A 19270-nucleotide genomic window follows, 5' to 3' on the forward strand; every position below is an offset into this window, starting at 1 on the left:
TATATAATTTTTAATGTAGGTAGATCATTTCGGCCTGGTCATTTTAGAAGTACCTCGCAAGCCGAAAAAGTGTAGGCACCCCTGGCATAGGCACTCAGCCCCTTCCGGGTTAATTAACATACGCTGGGTGCTCCTTTGTCTTCACTGTGTATTTTACCGATTTACCACAAGTTGATCCTTTCACATTCAGGTTTTTTTAAACAACAAATTGAAACCCCAGGCTGGTGATCTCCATTGAGCTAATTCTGTGACTTCTGAAAGAACATGGGCTGCACCAGTGATGATATAGAGGTGTCAGAATAAAGGGGATAAATACTTATGAGATCAGCCATTTTGTATTTGTCAATAATTTAGACCACTTTGTGCAGATCTGTTCTCACTTTGACATTGAAGATTTTTTTTTTTTTTGCTGTTGATCAGTGTCAAAAAAGCCAAATTAAATCCACTGTGACTCAATGTTGCATATCAAGAAAAGGTGAAAACTTCCAAGGCGGTGAATCCTTTTCATAGACACTAATTACGGTGCCAGAGAGTGAAAATGAATTCCATGTTGATTAGCATATACAAGTATGAAATTCACTGTTCTCTGTATACATAACAATAATGACTCCATAAAGATATAAGGAGACAGACAAATAAGAGGAGACCATTCAGCCCATCCAAACTACATTGGTTGAGTTTTTTAAATCTGACAATCTGACAAGGCTTGATGTAGATGGGCTTCCAATAAACATTCAATATACTGTAGGTATGCAGCGTAGTGATGTAGTGGATGGGCACTCCTGCTTTCCAGCATCCTGGTTTAAATTTCTATGGTTGGCTGTTGCCTGTATGAAAATTATGTCTGATTTTAAAGCCTGCAAGGACTTTCCTTCACCATTGCCTACTCTACTTCTGCCCCTTCACTCTTTTGTTTGAATGTCAGGACTGGCACATTATCCATCGTTCATTAATAGCAAATTAGACCCGGTTCTCTGCCATCCTTACATGTCTGTATGGCAATGGACACTCATGCATTCATTAATTGATTTGTTTGCCCACAGATCATGACTGCCAGGGGAGTGATGTCTACCTGACCAGAGTGTGTACAATACAGCAACAGTGTGCCCCAAAAAGGGCAAACACAATCACCTCTACAAAGATGGACAATAAAGAGGTGCCAAATAAGCAATGTGCTTCAAACTGTGTTGGTGTGACTGCAATCCAGGAGTGAAAATTCAAATCAAAAAGATCCATACCAGGTAACAAAGAGTTTTTATTTAATGGATTTCATAAAAGGTTACTCCATATAAAAGAAAATCAATACAAAACATACAGTAGTTACTACATGTTAAATGCTGTCAGGGGAAAGAAAGGTTACAATGTTGTAGCAAGCAAATGAAGAACTATTAGAGCCCTTTATTTATACACCCAAAGGTTCAAATTCTAAGTAATGGAGACGAGGAGACACTCTGTGGGTTTCAGCCTATGTATAACAAGATAGATGTTTTCTCCCCCTTTTCATTTCCCCTTATCTATCTCTGCATCTAGAAGAATTTACGATCATAAAAATAGAGTAACCATGACAATGAAAAACCATGTAGCTTCACTTTCTAAAGCTCCTCTTGAAGCCGACATCAGATTGTCTATCTGTTCAACATTCATACAAGTTGCCCAAGTCAGTGACGACAACCTTCAGAGCTTTCCTGAGTGCGGCTTGACCATCTGCCCCAAAGTCAGGCATTTTCTCTGACATCACTTTCACAATGACTTCAGAGATCAGCTGCATGAAAGAAACAAAAAGGGAAAAAGGGAGGAAAAAGTTAAAAGCTGGAATCACAAATCTCATTGATATTTGTTTCCTACCAAGTCACAGACATGAATCATCTCATTGTCTCATAGCCGTAGTGAACTTACCGGGTGTTGGTTTACCAGGACGCTGAAAGTGAGTATCGAGTTTGATTTAATGAACAATGCTGTGCTTAGTAAGGGTCTCACTGACAGGCTGCAGGAAGCGTTTAGTGGTCTGATTATCACGATGAAAACCGACTTGTACAGCACCAGCCCCCCAGTGAATCTTCCCAGAAGAAATGATGAAAAAGCTCCTTTTCCTCCAAAATCCCTAATCACTGACATATTCAGTTTAAGTGTATACACCGCCAGCATCTTACAGCCCAAAGCACCATGCTGTGGGTCCAGCCACTGACACCTACTGTCATTTCTGCTCCTGAAATAAAATGAAACGACTTTTCTCCATATGTTTCAGAACTGCCCATGTTTCTCTTCCAGTCTGTCTTTGACTCTCTTTCCTCCATTCTTTCTATATTGAGCTCTTTCTCACTCTCCATCTTTACTCTTCTGGACTTCTCTGTTTTTATTTCTACACAGCAGAGGCTTTTCTCTCTTGGAACCATTGGCTTTGTCTGACCTGTCATTGGATATCCCTGGAGTCGCACTGCTCTAACATTTGGAAGTCCTGCATTTACAACCGGATTCTATTCGGACCCTCTGCTGTGCTCATTAAAGGGTCATCAGGTCCCAGGCTCAGTAGGTGAGTTTCTTCAGTGGGTGCTGGGTGCCCAAGGATAAGAGACATGGAGAGCCTTAATTAATACAGCAAGGCTTCTCCAGTCTTTGTCTTTCCTGTCCGACGGATGCATCTGACGTCTTTCCTCATAGACATTCTGGTTTCCATTTTATTTCTTATAAAAATAAAAATTTGATGAGAAAGAAAAAGTATGAAGTCCTTTAAATGCAAGCAAGTTAAAGTCACTTGGGCCTAGTTTTTCTCCCTGTATTTTCAGTATCTAAAGTTATGAAGCCCCTTGTGAAGGATGCTATGTAAATGACTAACTATGGAAAATGTACTGATGGAAAAAAAAGAAACATAACACCGGTTGTTGAAATAAGAATAAGTGAATGAGAATGATAGGAAAACAAAATGGTGTAATATCAAATACAGAAAAAAAATAGATTAGCAATGGCAGTCTTGAAGTCCTTCAGTATCATCTGTGACCATCTCTTGCAGTCACCACCGTTTGACTCAAAGAGGTAATGAACCTCTGAATCTGCAGTTGTGGGATGTTGTCCCATTGGTGCGGAAAGGTCTGATATAAATGCTGCTCATGGGCAGAAAAGGGTCACGTCTTTGAGATTTGCAATCCAGAGCTCTATGGGGTTGAGGTCAGAAGTGAAGGCAGGCCAAGGCGGCACCTGAATAACGAGATTCATCCTGCAGGGCAGCCGTGACCTGCCATTGCTATAGGATGAGGTCATGTGGGAGATGTGAGAAGCGGGTCTCTAGTCCATTTACTCTAAGGCTAGCAGAATGGAGCCTATCCATCACAATCCTGTCACTGATTGTACCCATTGTGTCTACCAGCACTTTCAGCAGCTGTATGGGTAGCACATCTGAAATGATCCGTTAAACTAACTAATCAGATTTCATAGCCCTGCTGTGGAGTAGTCATTCAAATGCATTCAGATCATGGATAGTCATTTATCTTGCCAGACTTCTAAAACCTTGCCTGCAATAAAGATACAGTGAAGAGGCTTAATCCACAATGTCTGCTAACAGTGACACATGATATGCCAATGGTCACCCCCCTCGCTTGTGAAGACATCATAAGCATTATAGAAAGCATAGAAATCTAAATGGCCTTTGTCTTACTGTGACCTAAACTTTGCAATGAGATCTTTGTACAGGTGACCTGACCAGGGATTGCTTCAACTGGATCTCACTGGTTCAAAGGAGCATTTGTGAAACTGCAACACCTCACTGAAAAAACAGTACTGCTAGCCAAAGAGAAAAATATATCAATTACATTTTAATGTGGTGATTCTTGTATTTCTGACTGCTGTGCCAAGTCCTGTTTTTGAAAACTATATACAGAAAGGAATTGCTGCCAGACGGACAGACAATTTGTTGACTGGATGATTGATCCACTTGCTTATTCATTTATCTTCTGAATTCAATAAAGCATTACGGAGCTCATATGCCTATCTGTCACCCATCGGGCACAAGGCAGGGCCCAACACTGAAAAAAAGTATCCAAAAAGAAACACATTGCTCTATTTAACATTGTGACTCACTTTGTTTATTGGCTAGACGATTAGGCAGAATGGACTTGTATAAGCCTGCGTGAGACAGGTTGTCTTTGGCACTTTTCCTAATATTCTGGAACAAGAAACACCACTTTGTGGCTGGCTGGTGAAGTGGTGATACTGCTGCCTCGTAACAAAGAGACCAGGGTTCATGTCCAGAGTGCTCTCTACATGTTCTCCCTGTGTTAGTGTGTGTGTCCTCATATATTCTAAAGACATGATAGAATTGGAGATACTAAGTTGAATCTAGAGTCTAGTGTATGTCTGTGTGTTCACTCAGTGATGGACTGGCATCATATCCAGGGACTGCTATTGCTTTGTGCCCAATGCTTGCTAAGATGGGCTCCTGTTTCCCTGGTTTGTAAAACTGATGGATAGTATAACATTTACTCTGGCATTAATGATGGTTTCTCCACTCATTCATTGTCTGCACTTGCTGAGTCACCTGATAAATTAAGAACTGTCTTTGCTTTTTACAGCTGGGCTGACTTTTATATCGCACATATTTAAATCTAGTGCTGAATATCACCCTGCTCTTTACAAGGTCAACCTTCAAATAGCATTGTCTCCCTGGCAAGTAACACTAATAAAAGTAAACTAATTTTAGATGCATTAAGCAATGAACAAAGTTTGGACTGGAGAGTCATGGTTGGAGTTAATGGTTGGGTTGGGGACATCCTCCTGCTTGTGTTAGGTCTGGGAGATTCAGGCCAGAGTGATGAAGTGCTTAGTGCCATGGGCTCATGGTTATAGACATCATCTGGACCGGATTCCCAGCCTGGCCTCTGACTGTATGGAGTTATGATGTTCTCCCTGTTGTGGTGTGCATTACCTGTAGGTGCTGAGCTGGTCCAACTCACCCAAAAAGGTAATAAACGTCTGAATCTGTAGTTGTGGGATGTTGTCCCATTGGTGCAGAAAGGTTTGATATAAATGTTGCTCATAGGCAGAAGAGGGTCAAGTCTTTGAGTTTTGCAATCCAGAGCTCTATGGGGTTGAGGTCAGAAGTGAAGGCAGGCCAAGGCGGCACCTGAATAACGAGATTCATCCTGTAGGGCAGCTGCGACCAGCCATTGCTATAGGATGTTGTCATGTTGGAGATGTGAGAAGAAGGTCTCTATTCACTTTAATGCTAGCAGCATGTAGCTTGTCCCTGCCTCTCATGATAAGTAACATTAAAAAAATTAAACTAAGCATTAAGTAATGAACAAAGTTTGGACTGAGGAGTCATGGTTGGAGTTACTTCGGTGACATGCTCCTACTCATGTTAGGTCTGGGAGATTCAGGCCAGAGTGATGAAGTGCTTAGTGCCATGGGCTCATGGTTATAGACATCTGGACCTGATTCCCAGCCTGGCCACTGACTGTATGGAGTTATGATGTTCTCCCTGTTGTGGTGTCCATTACCTCTAGGTAATGCTCTGGTCCAACTCACCCACCTTCTAAAGGTCTGCATGACAGGTTAATTGGAAATACTAAATTGAGCCAGTGTGAGCATGTAAGCGAGTGTATAGTACATCGGACTAACCAGGCTTGAAAGAATGGTTGATTTCTGTAAGATATGGCTGCTCTGAATTCATTCAGTCATTCATACATATTCTAACACTATTTTCTAGTTCATATATTTGTCAGGGCCAGACAGTATTCAGCAGCACCAGACAGCTGTGTAGACAGGGTATCAGTCTGTGGCCCTGCTGTGGCCCACATCTGGTCATTGTCCATGTGGAGCTTGCAGGGTCTCCATCCCTCATCCTTATAAACGTCTGTGTTAGGTTGATTAACAACTATAAATTGTCCCCTGTGTGGGTGAGGCCCTGTGATGGACTGGTTCACCACACAAGACCGGTTCCTGCATTGCAGCTAATGCTGCCAGGATAGGCTCCATGCTCCCTGGACTCCGAACTGGATTATCTGGCTTGGAGTATATTATATGTTGCAGTCTAACATTAATGAGTTTTTGGACACAAGGAAAGTTTCTTTCCATGAGCATGGGTGCAGCTGATTACCATTAAAAGGTGTTCTTATTATAAAAGTCAGAGAAACGTCAAGCAAAATGACACCTTTTATTGGCTAACTAAAAAGATTACAATATGCAAGCTTTCGAGGCAACTCAGGCCCCTTCTTCAGGCAAGATGTAATCGTCAGAGGCTGGGTGATGATTTGTTTTCATCTTTTTGTCATTGTTTACGTAATCGAATTATCGGCTACAATAGTCCCTCATTGCTTCAATTGCAATTTGAACTGATTTTTTTTCTTATAATCCAATTATCACTTTACTATTACATTTGTCCCCCGTCAGTAAAATTTCGTTTCATTGTATATTGTCCCGACAGACAGTCAATTGCAGGGTGGACCCGCACACGCACCCTACAACTCACTCAGATGGGGTTCCTGCCTTTTAAAACAGAGCACTGAAACCTGAGTAGCAGGACAAGCTCACAGCAGACACGAGTGCGGCGTAAAACTTCCAAAACCAAGTCGGTTTTAATTGCTGCAGAGCAGCTGCAGAACAGATGCGCTCGCCATTATGACGTTTCTGGCTGAGGTTTTGTGTTTGGTGCAGGACTGGATTAAACATTAACCAAAATAAACATGTGCTTAGGACTTCAAGGGAAGGGGGCCACCACAGAAGTGTCCCATTGCCGGATTTACCATGGACCATATGGTACAAAACTGCTAATGTTGTAGCTGAGCCAGGTTCCAGAGAAAGAAGCTTACGCATTAAATGAAAAAATACATAATATAAACAATATTAAAATAGTAATAATAAAGGTTAATGATAGAAATTAATTTTAGGAAAAACAACAAAAGGGGTCACGCGATCTCTGTCCCGTTCTGTCGTCTGTAAGTACAGCGCAGCGTTGCCAGACTACAATAATTATCAAAAAATATTTTTTTATTTTATGGTTTATTATTGTTTATATTTTGAATGCATAGGGGGCACTACAATCTTTTAAGTGCTTAGGGCCTCTAAAGGTCTTTTTTTGTGATATTGCATACTGTGTGAGTGCCTCAAACAGATGGAGGTCTGTCAAAGCTCAGTAGAACATAACGGGAAAGGGCAAACTGCCAGATAGGCTACGGGGTGCCCGACTATTAATGTGCATTCTTGTGGTTACCGTACAGTTAGCTGCAGTCGGGTACATAAAAAAAAAAACGATTGCATCCAGCTCAAGTAATTTAATACTACACCTTTTCGAAGGTCATATAGACGCTTCAAGAAGCAAAACTATACGCAACAGAAAACGCGCTTTATGATTGATCCTTCCGTTTCTGCACCCCCCTCTTTATTTAACTTGCTCGCCTTACCTCAAAGTTCTGGACTGGGATCTTGTGCTTTTTGGAGTGGGACTCAGCCAGCGGCTTCAGGATATCTGCATGGTTTCCTTTCTTCTTGAGCAGCTCGGTCAGCTTGTTAACGACGACTTGACCATGAGTCCTGACATCGCCAGAACTCTGCAGCTCAGCCGCAGAGAGGTTCTTGAACTTCGGGAAATGGTTTTGAGTTTCTTTATGATCGTGAAACAAGCTGAAAAAAAGGATAAATAAAATACTTACAGGTAATAAGATCGGAAATAAAAACGTGTCCCAAATCAGTTCAGTGAATGCGCTGTGAAGAAGCTGTATGAAATCATATTGTATTATTTGAAAATAACAAGGTAAGCTGCAATACGATTATCTTATCTGAATATATAGATCGTTCAGTATATGTGTCTTAGATTACGGGCAGTATGACGTAACAGCCAAAGCACTGGACTTTAAAACATAACGTTATTATTAGGCTGGCGCGTTTATTCACGGCGCGTTACAGCATTTGAACTATTATCTGTTACGTTTCCATTTGGAGCACATGTGACTTTGTTCAGGGTCACACAGTTATTTGCACCCACCACCTCAAGGTCTGAAGTCCAAAGTATTTAACCACTACGCCAAGTTGCACGTCTGAAGAGTTTGCTCCAATTGCTGCAAAACATTAGCCCGCTTGAGCTCCAACTATAAAAATATCTACAATTACATTGTATCCATAACTTGTAAGTCACCTTGGCTAAAAGCGGCAGCCAAATATGTAATAATAACAATAATAAACTGGGTCTGGTAACAGAACAGAATAGCCACTCTAAAGCTGATCACGAGCAGTCAACATTTTCTACTATAACAGTAATAAACAAACAAGTAAACAAACAAATACATAAATATTTTTTTTGTCTTTCTCTCGATTAAAAATAACTGAAATGTCCACGGCCATCAATCCATTATACTGACCATTGTTCTTTCTCCTACTTAATAGGATTGATTCTTAACAGAAAGTCTGTGCTTTGTGGTGTGCGAAGCACGGCTCCTTCTATTTACTTTCTTTACTACAATGTCATCCGGTACACGATTTTTTATGGATGATAATTCACACATTTTGGCTTTAGGCGTTATACATTCCAACAAAGCAATATTTCCTTTCAAGATAAGTGCTCTGGCAGATTGCCCTGTATCTCCGTGTGGAAGTATAGACGGCCTCTGGCACTTGTCTAGAAAAAACTTTGACAATTTAATTAAATCCAGATTAATAAACATTAAGTTTACTCTTAAAAGTAAAGGTGTCATTTGGAACCAAAAGAGGATGTTCGAAGTCATGCCAAAAGTGGGACCATTTTCGATTCTGTAAAGAACGATTCCTATGAAGCTTCAAGATAAAATGATAATTTACCTGCTAACAATGACACAGGCTAAATTCTGGATTTCTTATAACCTGCTAGGTGTCTTACAGTAAAAAAAATGTTTTGTTGAAATATTTGCAGCATTGTTAAAACTCAAAGAACCAATATCATATGTTAAGAACCCTTCCCAGAAAGAAAAGGTTCTTAGTAACGGTTCTGCGTGGAAAGACCGCATAATTCCTACATTACCCACAATCCACCCGTGAAATTAGGCAGCACCAATTGTCTACTGAGGGCGTTTTTGCTCTTCCCCATATCGTAGTTTTTTTTTTTTTTTTTTATCGTACCCAGAAAGTGCGCAAGTCAGAAGTTAAAAATTGCCACTACTGGACAGGTGTCATGCTGCCATTGCCGGTGGTACTGTCGAGTAGAGTGACTAACCGGCTTTATAAGAATTCTGAATTCCGGAGTTATGTCATACAGTAAATGTCAAAAGGTTTAATGTAATTTAGAAAGAAGATTAACGAGCGTGCCAAAAAAGTGTCTCCACGGTGAAACTTTAATTGCTGAGCTGCTTCGAAAACTTCTGTTAAAAATCTTAGAAGCTACTCGAGCACCTGAATGATAACCGGATTCATTTTAAGTCTATCTGCCTCAAACCAGGTATGAATTATTAAGAACAACCATTACTTTCTGGCTCTTTGCCCTTTATAAGGTCGTGGCGCATCGCGAGAAACGCTGGACTGGACGTCAGACCAGCACTGCAAGGCGCACTCAAAACCACAAACACAGTGGGGCAGTTTGGAATCCTCTGTTGGTGCCTATGGTTTGGTTAATGAAGACCTTTGAGATTTAACATTGAGACCAAACCGGAGAAGGGTATTGGGGGTCTCTGCTTAAGAGATGTAAAAGCTTAATGAATCCCATTAGGTCAGCTCAACTCTGTTAAAATCAGATTGCGTTAATAGATAGATAGATAGATAGATAGATAGATAGATAGATAGATAGATAGATAGATAGATAGATAACATTTTTTGTCCGCAAGAGAAAATCAAAACTTTACAGAAACCCAAGAAATACAGTGTAAATAAATCCTACAGTATTAAAAATATACTAAGCCAGTATAAATTCTGACTGTGTTTAATTACCCCTGGACATACCTGTATAAGACAATAAATAGTGTTCCGGCATATTTATTAATGAACCAAAATACTTATCAAAGAAACGGATCACTTTTTCACAGACAGAAAGATCACATTTACTTAAACGCTTTGTGCAATGCCTCCCATCGATATTAATTTTCATTTCAATAATAACACATCTGAGCCCCTCTTACCGAAGTAGGACAGCTTGGCCGACGCCTGCCGGGTCCGATTCAACGTTACCCCAAGCCTTCAGCACCAAACCCCATTCACCTTCTGACAAAGCCATTTTCAGCTCAAGTTAATGTCACCTACAGATTTCCAAAACTGTACACCACCAGCGAGTCACCTCTAAAGCCCCCCGTCCTTTATAAGCAAGTTCATTGTCCTGCCCCTTTGCCACCCGCCCCTCGCACCCCCCCAACCCCCACCCCACGTAGGAAAAGTTTCTGCCTCTTACACTTTGAGATGACGTGATTTCTAAAGAACAAAGCGTTGCTGCCCTATAATTATGTAAAATAAAGATTTAGATGTCGTTTCTTATTGGTTGGTTTTTTGAGAACATCAAATCAGTACATAGATGTAAATTGACAGAATGAAAATTCTTTCATTGTTTTCCGTTACAGGCACTTTGACCTTGTGAGTGAACGACTTTTGGAAGGTAGTTCAGCGCGCCCCTCTTTTGGGGGCGCTTGTGGGTTAAAGTAGTACATAGTATCTCGAGAGAATGCCCTTCATGTCACAAGGCATATTTGCTTTTTATAAGTTGACGGCTTAGTGATCGGAAGCACGTAGCCAACACGTTACGTGCACTGGCTTGCACGAGGGTGCCTTGCAGCGGTTGGGCAAGGTTAGCCACTCGTGTCAGTGCCTGAACAGCTTTAGGCATTCAGGTTGCGTGTGCATCATTCTGGTTTAGCTCTGGTTGTCACTCTGGACACCTTTGTCTTAAGGAATGAACGGGTTTATCGCGGAACATTATTATGCTATATGCGCAGGTTAAAATAGCTGAACTGTTAGATTACACCACACACAATGTTTGACAAATTCATTATCTCATTCTTTTTTGGTATGATTTGCGGTTACAATCGCAGCTTCATCTGCCGAAACTTGGGACCATGGGCTAATTTAGAATCGCCTGTTAGTATGTACGCCTTTCAGGACACCGGGGGGAAAACCCACGGGAAGAACGTTCACTTTCAACTCGGATAAAAATCGTTAAGTGGGATTCGCACTTTGAGGCTGCAGCGCTAAACACTGCACCACCTTACCACGTAAGTATTACATCTATTCCAAATAGGAAATTGAACACGTTCGAACAAGTACCTTATATTTCATGAAAACGTTGAGGTCCTTTTTAGGAATTTTGGGTGTATACGTGCAGAATCATTCATTTAGCAGGCATTTGCTCTTTTTAAAAATGACAACCTTGTACTTGGCTATAGGTTTTCATTTCGCGCCAGTCTTCAGTCGGTAGCTTCAGCAGAATATTTTTAGTTAGTCTGCATGGTGAAAGTTTTGGATTTTTTAAAATTTCCGACAAATAAAATGTTCCCATCGTACATATTTTCGTATGCATACCACATATTGTGCAAAGTGGTTGAATCAGCGCTCCCTGATAATATTAAAACCTTTCACTCCCCTGAAATACAATTGTATTTTCCGGAACGCGTAATTCTGTTTTATATTCTCTGAAAGTTTCCAAATCTAACGGTTTATGGAAGTGTACAGGTGCTCGGAGGCTAAGCCTTTCTAACTCTCAGTGTTCATAGTTAACCTCTTTAATTGTATTGTCCCATAAACTGGATTTGTTCTTATAGTCAGTTGTAAAAAGCTGCTTTAGTCCTGAAATATTTTTAGTGCCCTTGAACTTCTTCTGTAAAAGACACACATCCCCTGTACGTGCCAGTGAGATTTGCTAACCTAGTTGTTTTAAAAAGTAAAGATTTTACTACCCATAATTATGTGCGTTCGTTAGTGCACCAAAAGACACAGCAAATCTGGCAGTGTTCAAATTTTGGTGTTACCGATTTCAGAGTTAGAGTGTTTAGGCTACAGTGCAGAAAACCAAATATATAACACTAGTCAGTGTGAAACGTTGGGTGAGCGGAGTCGCAAATGTTCGAGGTGAACATTCAGCCCCGTGTTACATCCGGGATCTTTTCACGCCATTCTAAGAAGTTTCTGGAACAAGTCCATTTTCCATCGCAGTTGGCGACCGAGGAATACCAGGTACACCAACTTTATGTTTTTTTATTGTTACGCTAGCCACGTCAGTGTTTAAGTTAACTACATGCATAACTGTAATACTACTCAGGTTGTTTTTAAATTAGCTATGCATAACTTTGTAAGCATTTTAAAGTTTACAAACAAATTAAATACGCAAATTAGCTAAGCATTGGAACCTGGAATGGTCAAATAGGTTAAATTCAGTAACTTTGCAACATGACGTGCATAGTTCGCATGTATTTCTGTCATTGTGTTCAAAGTGGTTGTTTCTTAGGAACAACAGGCATTATTAACTTTAGTTACTGGTGGTACAGCAACCATGTTACAGTTCCAGGTAAAGAATATTACTTAGTTAAAAACCACCAACGTTAAAGTTACCTGCTTGTATGCAGCATTTCTAAAATGCATATTAGAGTAATGACAAGAGCTTTACAAATGTTAAAAACAGTTTGTGCCATTAGGACACCTTGAGCAATGCCGTTCAGTCTCTATGGTTGGACTTCGCGCTGTTTGAGGAATGCCAGTTACAGCTAATTGAATTTTTGTTTTTATTATGCTAACTAATTCCGTTTTTGATAGGAATGTGCGACAACGCTATTTTTGAAATTATACTTAAACAAGTATTTTATGTGTCTGTGTTTCCGATGCTGATACTGAATATTTTTTAAAAAACATAAGAAATTGTTTTCAGATGATGACCGTGTTTTAGAATGGCTACTGTTAATTGGTCAGTCTGTACTTACATTAACCAATTTCATGATACGGCATCAAGGTCAGCGTAACAAATTCATTACAAAACATATATTAATAGAATAAACATATTGTGTCATTTTCTAACCCGCTTACTCCAGACTAGAGCCGCTTTGGAGAGGTGGTGGTGGTTATGAAGTGCCCAGCTGCCATAGGGTGCCTGGCATCCTACAGGGCACCCATCCATTGCAGGGCAAACACAACATACGCCTCCATTCATCCATTGTCCAACCCGCTATATCCTAACACAGAGTCACCGGGGTCTGCTGGAGCCAATCCCAGGCAACACAGGGTGCAAGGCAGGAACAATCCTTGGGCAGGACGCCAACCCACCGCAGACACCATACACCTGCTTTGGCCAATTTAGATTTGCCAGTTCACCTAATCTGAGGCATGTCTTTGGACTGTGAGAGGAAACTTGCGCAGAAAAAGGGAGAACATGCAAACTCCACGCAGCGAGGATTCGGGTCATAAACCTAGCAGCATTAACACTGTACCACCATGCATGCCATCCAGAGTGAATATACTGTACAAATGGAATAAAGATCATATGAACTTTTACATTTTCAGAAAGGTTTACCTATTTGTTTAATAAATGTGAAACAGGTAGTCACTTCATGAAAATACTTACAGTGATTCCTGTAGAACATTAAAATTTCCAAAATTAATAATATTCCAACATTTGCATTGTCTATTATATTCTGCCCCTCTGCTTTATCAGGAAAGATTTTGTAATATTAGCTTTACATTTAGTTAAGTTTCAGATAAACAACATCAACCTTTTTACACTTAATCCTATCTTGTCTCTGTGGGTGTAAGGCAAGAACAACCCCTGGACAGGGTGAGAGCCCATCACAGGGTAAACATATGCACACACACTCTCTCTCTCTCACACACACACACACATACACTCACACACACATTCTCTCTCTCTCACACACACACAGACACACACACACACTCACTCACACACACACTCTCTCTCACACACTCACACACACACTCTCTCTCACACACACTCACACACACACACACAGACACACACACTCACACACATACACACTCTCTCTCACACACACTCACACACACACTCTCTCTCACTCACACATGCACTCTCTCTCACATACACTCACACACACACTCTCTCTCATATACACACACTCACACACACACACACACACACTCCGTCACAAATACACACACTCTCTCACACACACATTTACACACGCACACACACACACACTCACACACACACAAATTCACACACAATTATCAGGAGCCAGTTTAACATTGTCAGTTCATCTAACCTGCATGTTTTTGGATTGTGAGGCGGGGGGGAGAGATAGGAGAACAGTACAGTTTTAACAGTGTAAAATGAAGTAGGAAATTAGATTTGATTCCACTAGATTACTGCAGAGTTGCCAGTAAAATATTATAAAATTTACAGTAGAAAATACAGTAACATAATGTAACTATACTGTATCTACAATACAATACACTACTGTAAACAAACAGGTATACTTCCTGCAACTTACTGTAAAAATGCTCTTAAATTTGCAATAAAAAACTAATATTTTAATATGTAAAATTTCAAACCCGGGTGCTTTTATTTGAAATGAAAACCCCATGACAATCCGTGACAGTTCTTTTTCTATATTATCAATTTTCTACAGTAGAACTTAAAAAATAAATAACCACTGATAATAAAATTAAACATTAAGACTGGACAATATATTGATAAGTCTATTTTGTGCCAAAAAAATCAAATAATTTAGTAAATATAAAAACAATAATAAAATAAAGCATCCCAAATTCCAACTAGTTTGATATTAATGTATGTTTATGAATATAGTTTCTAGAAAATGGTGATTCAGAAAATAAACACATGACTGGAAAATGTGCTGACAAGTATATAACAAAACCTCTTTTACAATGATTTATTCATAATCAGTAGAACATGGCTGGAACTAGGAACAAATGTCTGCATAAAAATAACACATAACATTTTCCTCAACATTAAGATCAATAATGTGTCACAGAACGCAGAAAGATCTTGTTTCTTTAGAGATAATTCAGTAGACCTGTGGAAATATTTTAAAATATGCTCTGTGACTCTGTTGGTTTGCATGTTCATGTTGCTTTGGTCCTCTATCCCATGCACTGGGGTGCAGTTATGCCCCTGTTATTCAGTTTGTGTAACACCTTTTTCCCAATGTCCTTTTCAAGTTATTATTGTTTTTTAGTCATTCTATGAAATGTAAATTTTGTGTTCCATAATGCTGATTTAGCAACTAACCTAAATGTCATAACAAAGATCTGACTCATAACAATCATTTTAGCTACAGTATATGTTTATTCCATTATTAGGGAGCACCTTTCATAGGACTTTCTATATCTGAAAGTAATGGAAGCAGAATGATAAGCACTGCTAATGTTTTTGGTTCAGAAATTCCCTATTGGGTCAGCAGTGCCGTCGGTCAGTAGTGTATCGTGTAGCACTCACGCTTCTCAGTGCCAGAGTTTTTGGCTAATGTCCAGTCTGGGTTGAATCTCCACATTCTCATTGTGCTTGCATGGGTTTTGTTCCACAATCCAAAGACATGCATGTTAGGTGACTTGTACAGGGTGACACAGAAAAATGGGAACTTTTGAAAAACCCAATAAAAATAGAAGAAATCCAACAAAAAAAATATATTGACAGCAATTAAACTACTACAAATTACCTTTTAAGAGACAGTAATCCAAATTATTAATGTCTGAAACTTGCATCCTGTAGATGGCGTCCTCCTGTACGTGTGCATTCTTCCAATCTGCTGTTGAGGTTCCCCATTGATCGCTGCAACATCCCAGCTGGGATAACACAAATTTCATCTTGAATTCTTTGTTTCAATTCATTCAGTGTCCTTGGCCGAGTCGTGTAGACTCGACTCTTAAGGTAGCCCCACAAGAAAAAACCACAAATGGACAAATCCGGTGATCTTGAGGGCCAGGGAATGTCACCGAATCTTGAGATGACACGGTTACCGAACAATTCTTGCTCAGCTGCCATTGATTGCCTTGCAATTGATTACTAAATTACTAAATGGCGAGATTGTTTACAGCTCAAGGTTCCTGTTCCACAGTGCTGCCAACTGTACATGGCTGCCTCTACGCATTTCAATAGTTCCTGTTTTTCTGTGTCACCCTATAGATGCTAAACTTTCTGTGTATGTGACTGAGTGTCTGTCTGTTTGTGTGTGTCCCGTTATGAGCTGGCACCTTTTCCAGAAAGTCCCCTGCACAGCACCCTATGATCCCAGAGATTACTAATATTAATGTGACACTGAGAAACAGGACTAAGTGCTTTCAAACTGTGTGTGTGTGTGTGTATACACATCACTATTTTCAACAAAGTAAGCTTAGAAAGTTGTTTTTTTCAATGTCTTTTGTGGAGAATTGGAAAACAGTAAGAACTCTAAAAAAAATCAGTTAATAAGTATGAAGGGAAAAGAATACACGAAATACTGACAAGCTAGTAAACTTAAATTTTCCACCTGGAGAACAATAGCAGTCTTCAAAAAATGGCCTTCATTCATTCTGTCATAAATGAAATTTGTTAAACGTTTTACAGCTGACAATGAGTGTCTTTCTTTTTGCTCTTCCTTGGTATACAGAAACAATGCTTACCATTCTTACACTGCACTCCACTCGATATGTGTGAGTTTCCTGAGATGAGAGCCCATACACGGATTAAGGGATGCAGTCTTTTTTGTCCCACTCTTCTAGACTGCTTGCTGACAACCTTCCCATGGTAGGCTTTGGAATTCGATTCTAGACTGACACCTATATGCAAAAGTCAAACAACTATGAAATCAAATAAGTACAAAAACAGTTGTTTCAAATTGCTAAACTGCAGATAAAATGTTTTTTTTAAGATGCTGTCATTATAATTTCCCAAACAAATTGTGTTTCATGTAAGTCATCATACCATTATGAACAAGTCTGTTGATAAGAAAAATAGTTCAATCAGAATAGCATAACACAGAATATGCTGAACCAAACACAAAGTAAAAAAGAAAGAAAATTGAATAGTTTTGGCACCACTTAAAAAAATATATTGACATGAAAATCTTGTTTTTTTTTTTTTTTGTATTTTTTTAGAAGTTCAAGGGTTAATGTGGCTTCTTCTTGATGCACAAAGTTAAAATTGTAGAAGCATGAAAAGACTGCTGCAATTCCACTCAACAAAGGATGTGGATGAACCTCACCCCTCACACACCTTTTATCTGTCAAGGCTCACCCTTCACTTCTGTGCAGTCATCAGCGTGTTACCTGAATCCTAACTAGGGAAAGAAAATCCGAGCACATTTCTCCAGTTTTGATGTCACTACACTGGTTACCTGTGTCATTCAGAACTGACTTTAAAATACTGCTTATGGTTTACAAAGCCTGCGGTGGGTTGGCACCCTGCCCAGGATTGGTTCCTGCCTTGTGCCCTGTGTTGGCTGGGATTGGCTCCAGCAGACCCCCGTGACCCTGTATTCGGCTTCAGCGGGTTAGAAAATGGATGGATGGTTTACAAAGCCTTAAATAATCTCGCTCCATCTTATATATCGGAGAGTCTGACATCTTATATTCCAAATCGTAACCTTAGATCTTCAAATGAGTGTCTGCTTAGAATTCCAAGAGCAAAACTTAAAAGAAGTGGTGAGGCGGCCTTCTGCTGTTATGCACCTAAAATCTGTAATAGCCTGCCAATAGGAATTCGCCAGGCTGATACGGTGGACACATAAAATGAAAAAAAGCATAAGCTATCATTATCACAGTTAGGTTTTATTCACAATTAAAGTATGGATAGTATGATTTAGTTTAAACAATGCATTGAATGAGTCATTGGTTAAGTGATTGTTTTATAAAATGTCCACTGTACTATACAATGAAAGGCAGGATACATACCATGAACAATCAGCCTTGGGGTTTCTGACAGGCTGAGAGTCTTCTCTATGACAGCAGGAGTAGCAGAAATCTGTAAAACTACTTTATGATCCATTGTTAAGACAAATAATAAAATAGGCCTGCAGTACTGTTTGGTATTGAAATGCATATCGTAACCTTCACTTACATTGGCATGGATGAAAAGTGCATCACTCTTCTCTGTAAAGTATGCCATTAGGAACATTGTGACATATGGGGCCAATGCACCTTCTTCTCCTTGGGAGAGGATGACCTTCACATCATTTGTTGCATTTGCACTGAAGTGCATAATAATTGTCTTTCCCTTTTCGTGGAAGGAGAGTTCCAGCTAAAACATAGGTGGATCATCTGTCAATAATTAGAAATGTCTGTAAAGGTAATTTTGGACACACACCTTTCACATCTGACACTGCAGTATTCCACATGGCACAATTTTGTTGCATCGATCAAAGTTTTGGAGTGTTTATTTGACTTGTCTGTATGCTTTTTGGTCTCTATACAAGTGTTCGTTAAATACTGTGAATTTTACAAATAAGCGACTACACTCCGGTAAACCATGCTTAAACAGGGAGTTGGGAAGATCTCAGTGACTCTGAACATGAATAATAAAGGGTGTTTCATAAAGTACGCAGTTTTTGAATTGTGTGGGATTTTTTTGTTTGAAGGTTGTCAGCACTGTTCCTATCATTTTCGTTATCTATTATCACTCCCTTTAGAAGACCATTGGTTGTTTTTCCATTTAGTAGCCATGGAGCAGTTCAGTATTGCACAATGCATTCTTATTGCGTAAACTCATTAGAAAAACGGGGAGTGCTACGCAGAGACTGTCCGTAAAATTTGTGCAATCTTTGGACGTGACAATGCCCCTACCACAACAACAGTTTTGAGTTTGGTGTAGAAATTCGAAGAATCTGGGTCAGTTGCAATCAGAAAATCGCTCAGTCGAAACCGTAATGCTTCAAACACAACAAAACATTGCGGTAGTGCAAGACAGTGTGAATGTGAGCCCCGTGAAGTCGCTTTGCCGTCATTCACAACAGCTGGCTATGTCATCATCTTCAGTATATCGAATACTGAAAAAGATCTTCATATGCACCCCTACAAGATTCAGTTGACACAAGAACTGAAACCAGCAGATCATGCAAAATGGCAAAGATTCGCCGATTAGATTTTGGAACAAGAGGACAACATTTTTTCAAAAAGAATAATCTTCAGTGACGAGGCACATTTCCATCTCTCGGGGCATGTCAACAAACAAAATTGCCACATTTGGGGTAATGAAAACCCTAGAGTGATCCAAGAGCACGAAATGCATCACCAACGAGCCACGGGTTAGTGTGGTTTTTGGACAGGAGGCATGATTGGCCCCTTCTTTTTTGAAGATGATGATGGAAATTCAGTTACTGTAAATGGCAACCGTTATTGGGACTAACTTTTTGTGGCCTGCTCTGGAAGAAATGGAGAA

The 19270-nt window shown here is 39.8% G+C and overlaps 1 protein-coding gene and 1 long non-coding RNA gene across 5 annotated transcripts in view; one reads left to right on the plus strand and one right to left on the minus strand.

The window, feature by feature from the left end:
- Positions 1-1235: 1235 nt before the first annotated feature.
- Positions 1236-10227, minus strand: LOC120537046 (myoglobin-like). The gene is made up of 3 exons (XM_039765657.1): positions 10068-10227; positions 7392-7611; positions 1236-1762 (listed from the first exon to the last, which is right to left on the minus strand). Exons 1-3 carry the CDS (start codon positions 10160-10162, stop codon positions 1634-1636), a joined length of 444 nt encoding a protein of 147 aa, XP_039621591.1. The 5' UTR covers positions 10163-10227; the 3' UTR covers positions 1236-1633.
- LOC120537048 overlaps positions 7545-19270 on the plus strand; it is a 34931-nt gene continuing 23205 nt past the window's right edge. For 2 of the 4 annotated variants that reach the window (XR_005635251.1, XR_005635254.1), the window contains exon 1: positions 11154-12105. This is a non-coding gene — a long non-coding RNA (uncharacterized LOC120537048). The other 2 variants (XR_005635253.1, XR_005635252.1) reach the window with 2 other exon arrangements.

The sequence above is a fragment of the Polypterus senegalus genome, chromosome 10 (genome assembly GCF_016835505.1).
Source record: "Polypterus senegalus isolate Bchr_013 chromosome 10, ASM1683550v1, whole genome shotgun sequence".
NCBI classification, from domain to species: Eukaryota; Metazoa; Chordata; class Cladistia; order Polypteriformes; family Polypteridae; genus Polypterus; species Polypterus senegalus.

What these genes read in the sequence shown, in the direction of transcription:
- LOC120537046 (XM_039765657.1), bottom strand. Translation starts at nt 10,162, where the DNA reads ATGGCTTTGTCAGAAGGTGAATGGGGTTTGGTGCTGAAGGCTTGGGGT. An exon ending in GGCCAAGCTGTCCTACTTCG is followed by an intron (nt 7,612 to 10,067) that starts GTAAGAGGGGCT and finishes CCTTTTTTTCAG; the next exon opens with CTTGTTTCACGATCATAAAG. An exon ending in TCCCAGTCCAGAACTTTGAG is followed by an intron (nt 1,763 to 7,391) that starts GTAAGGCGAGCA and finishes TCTTTCATGCAG; the next exon opens with CTGATCTCTGAAGTCATTGT.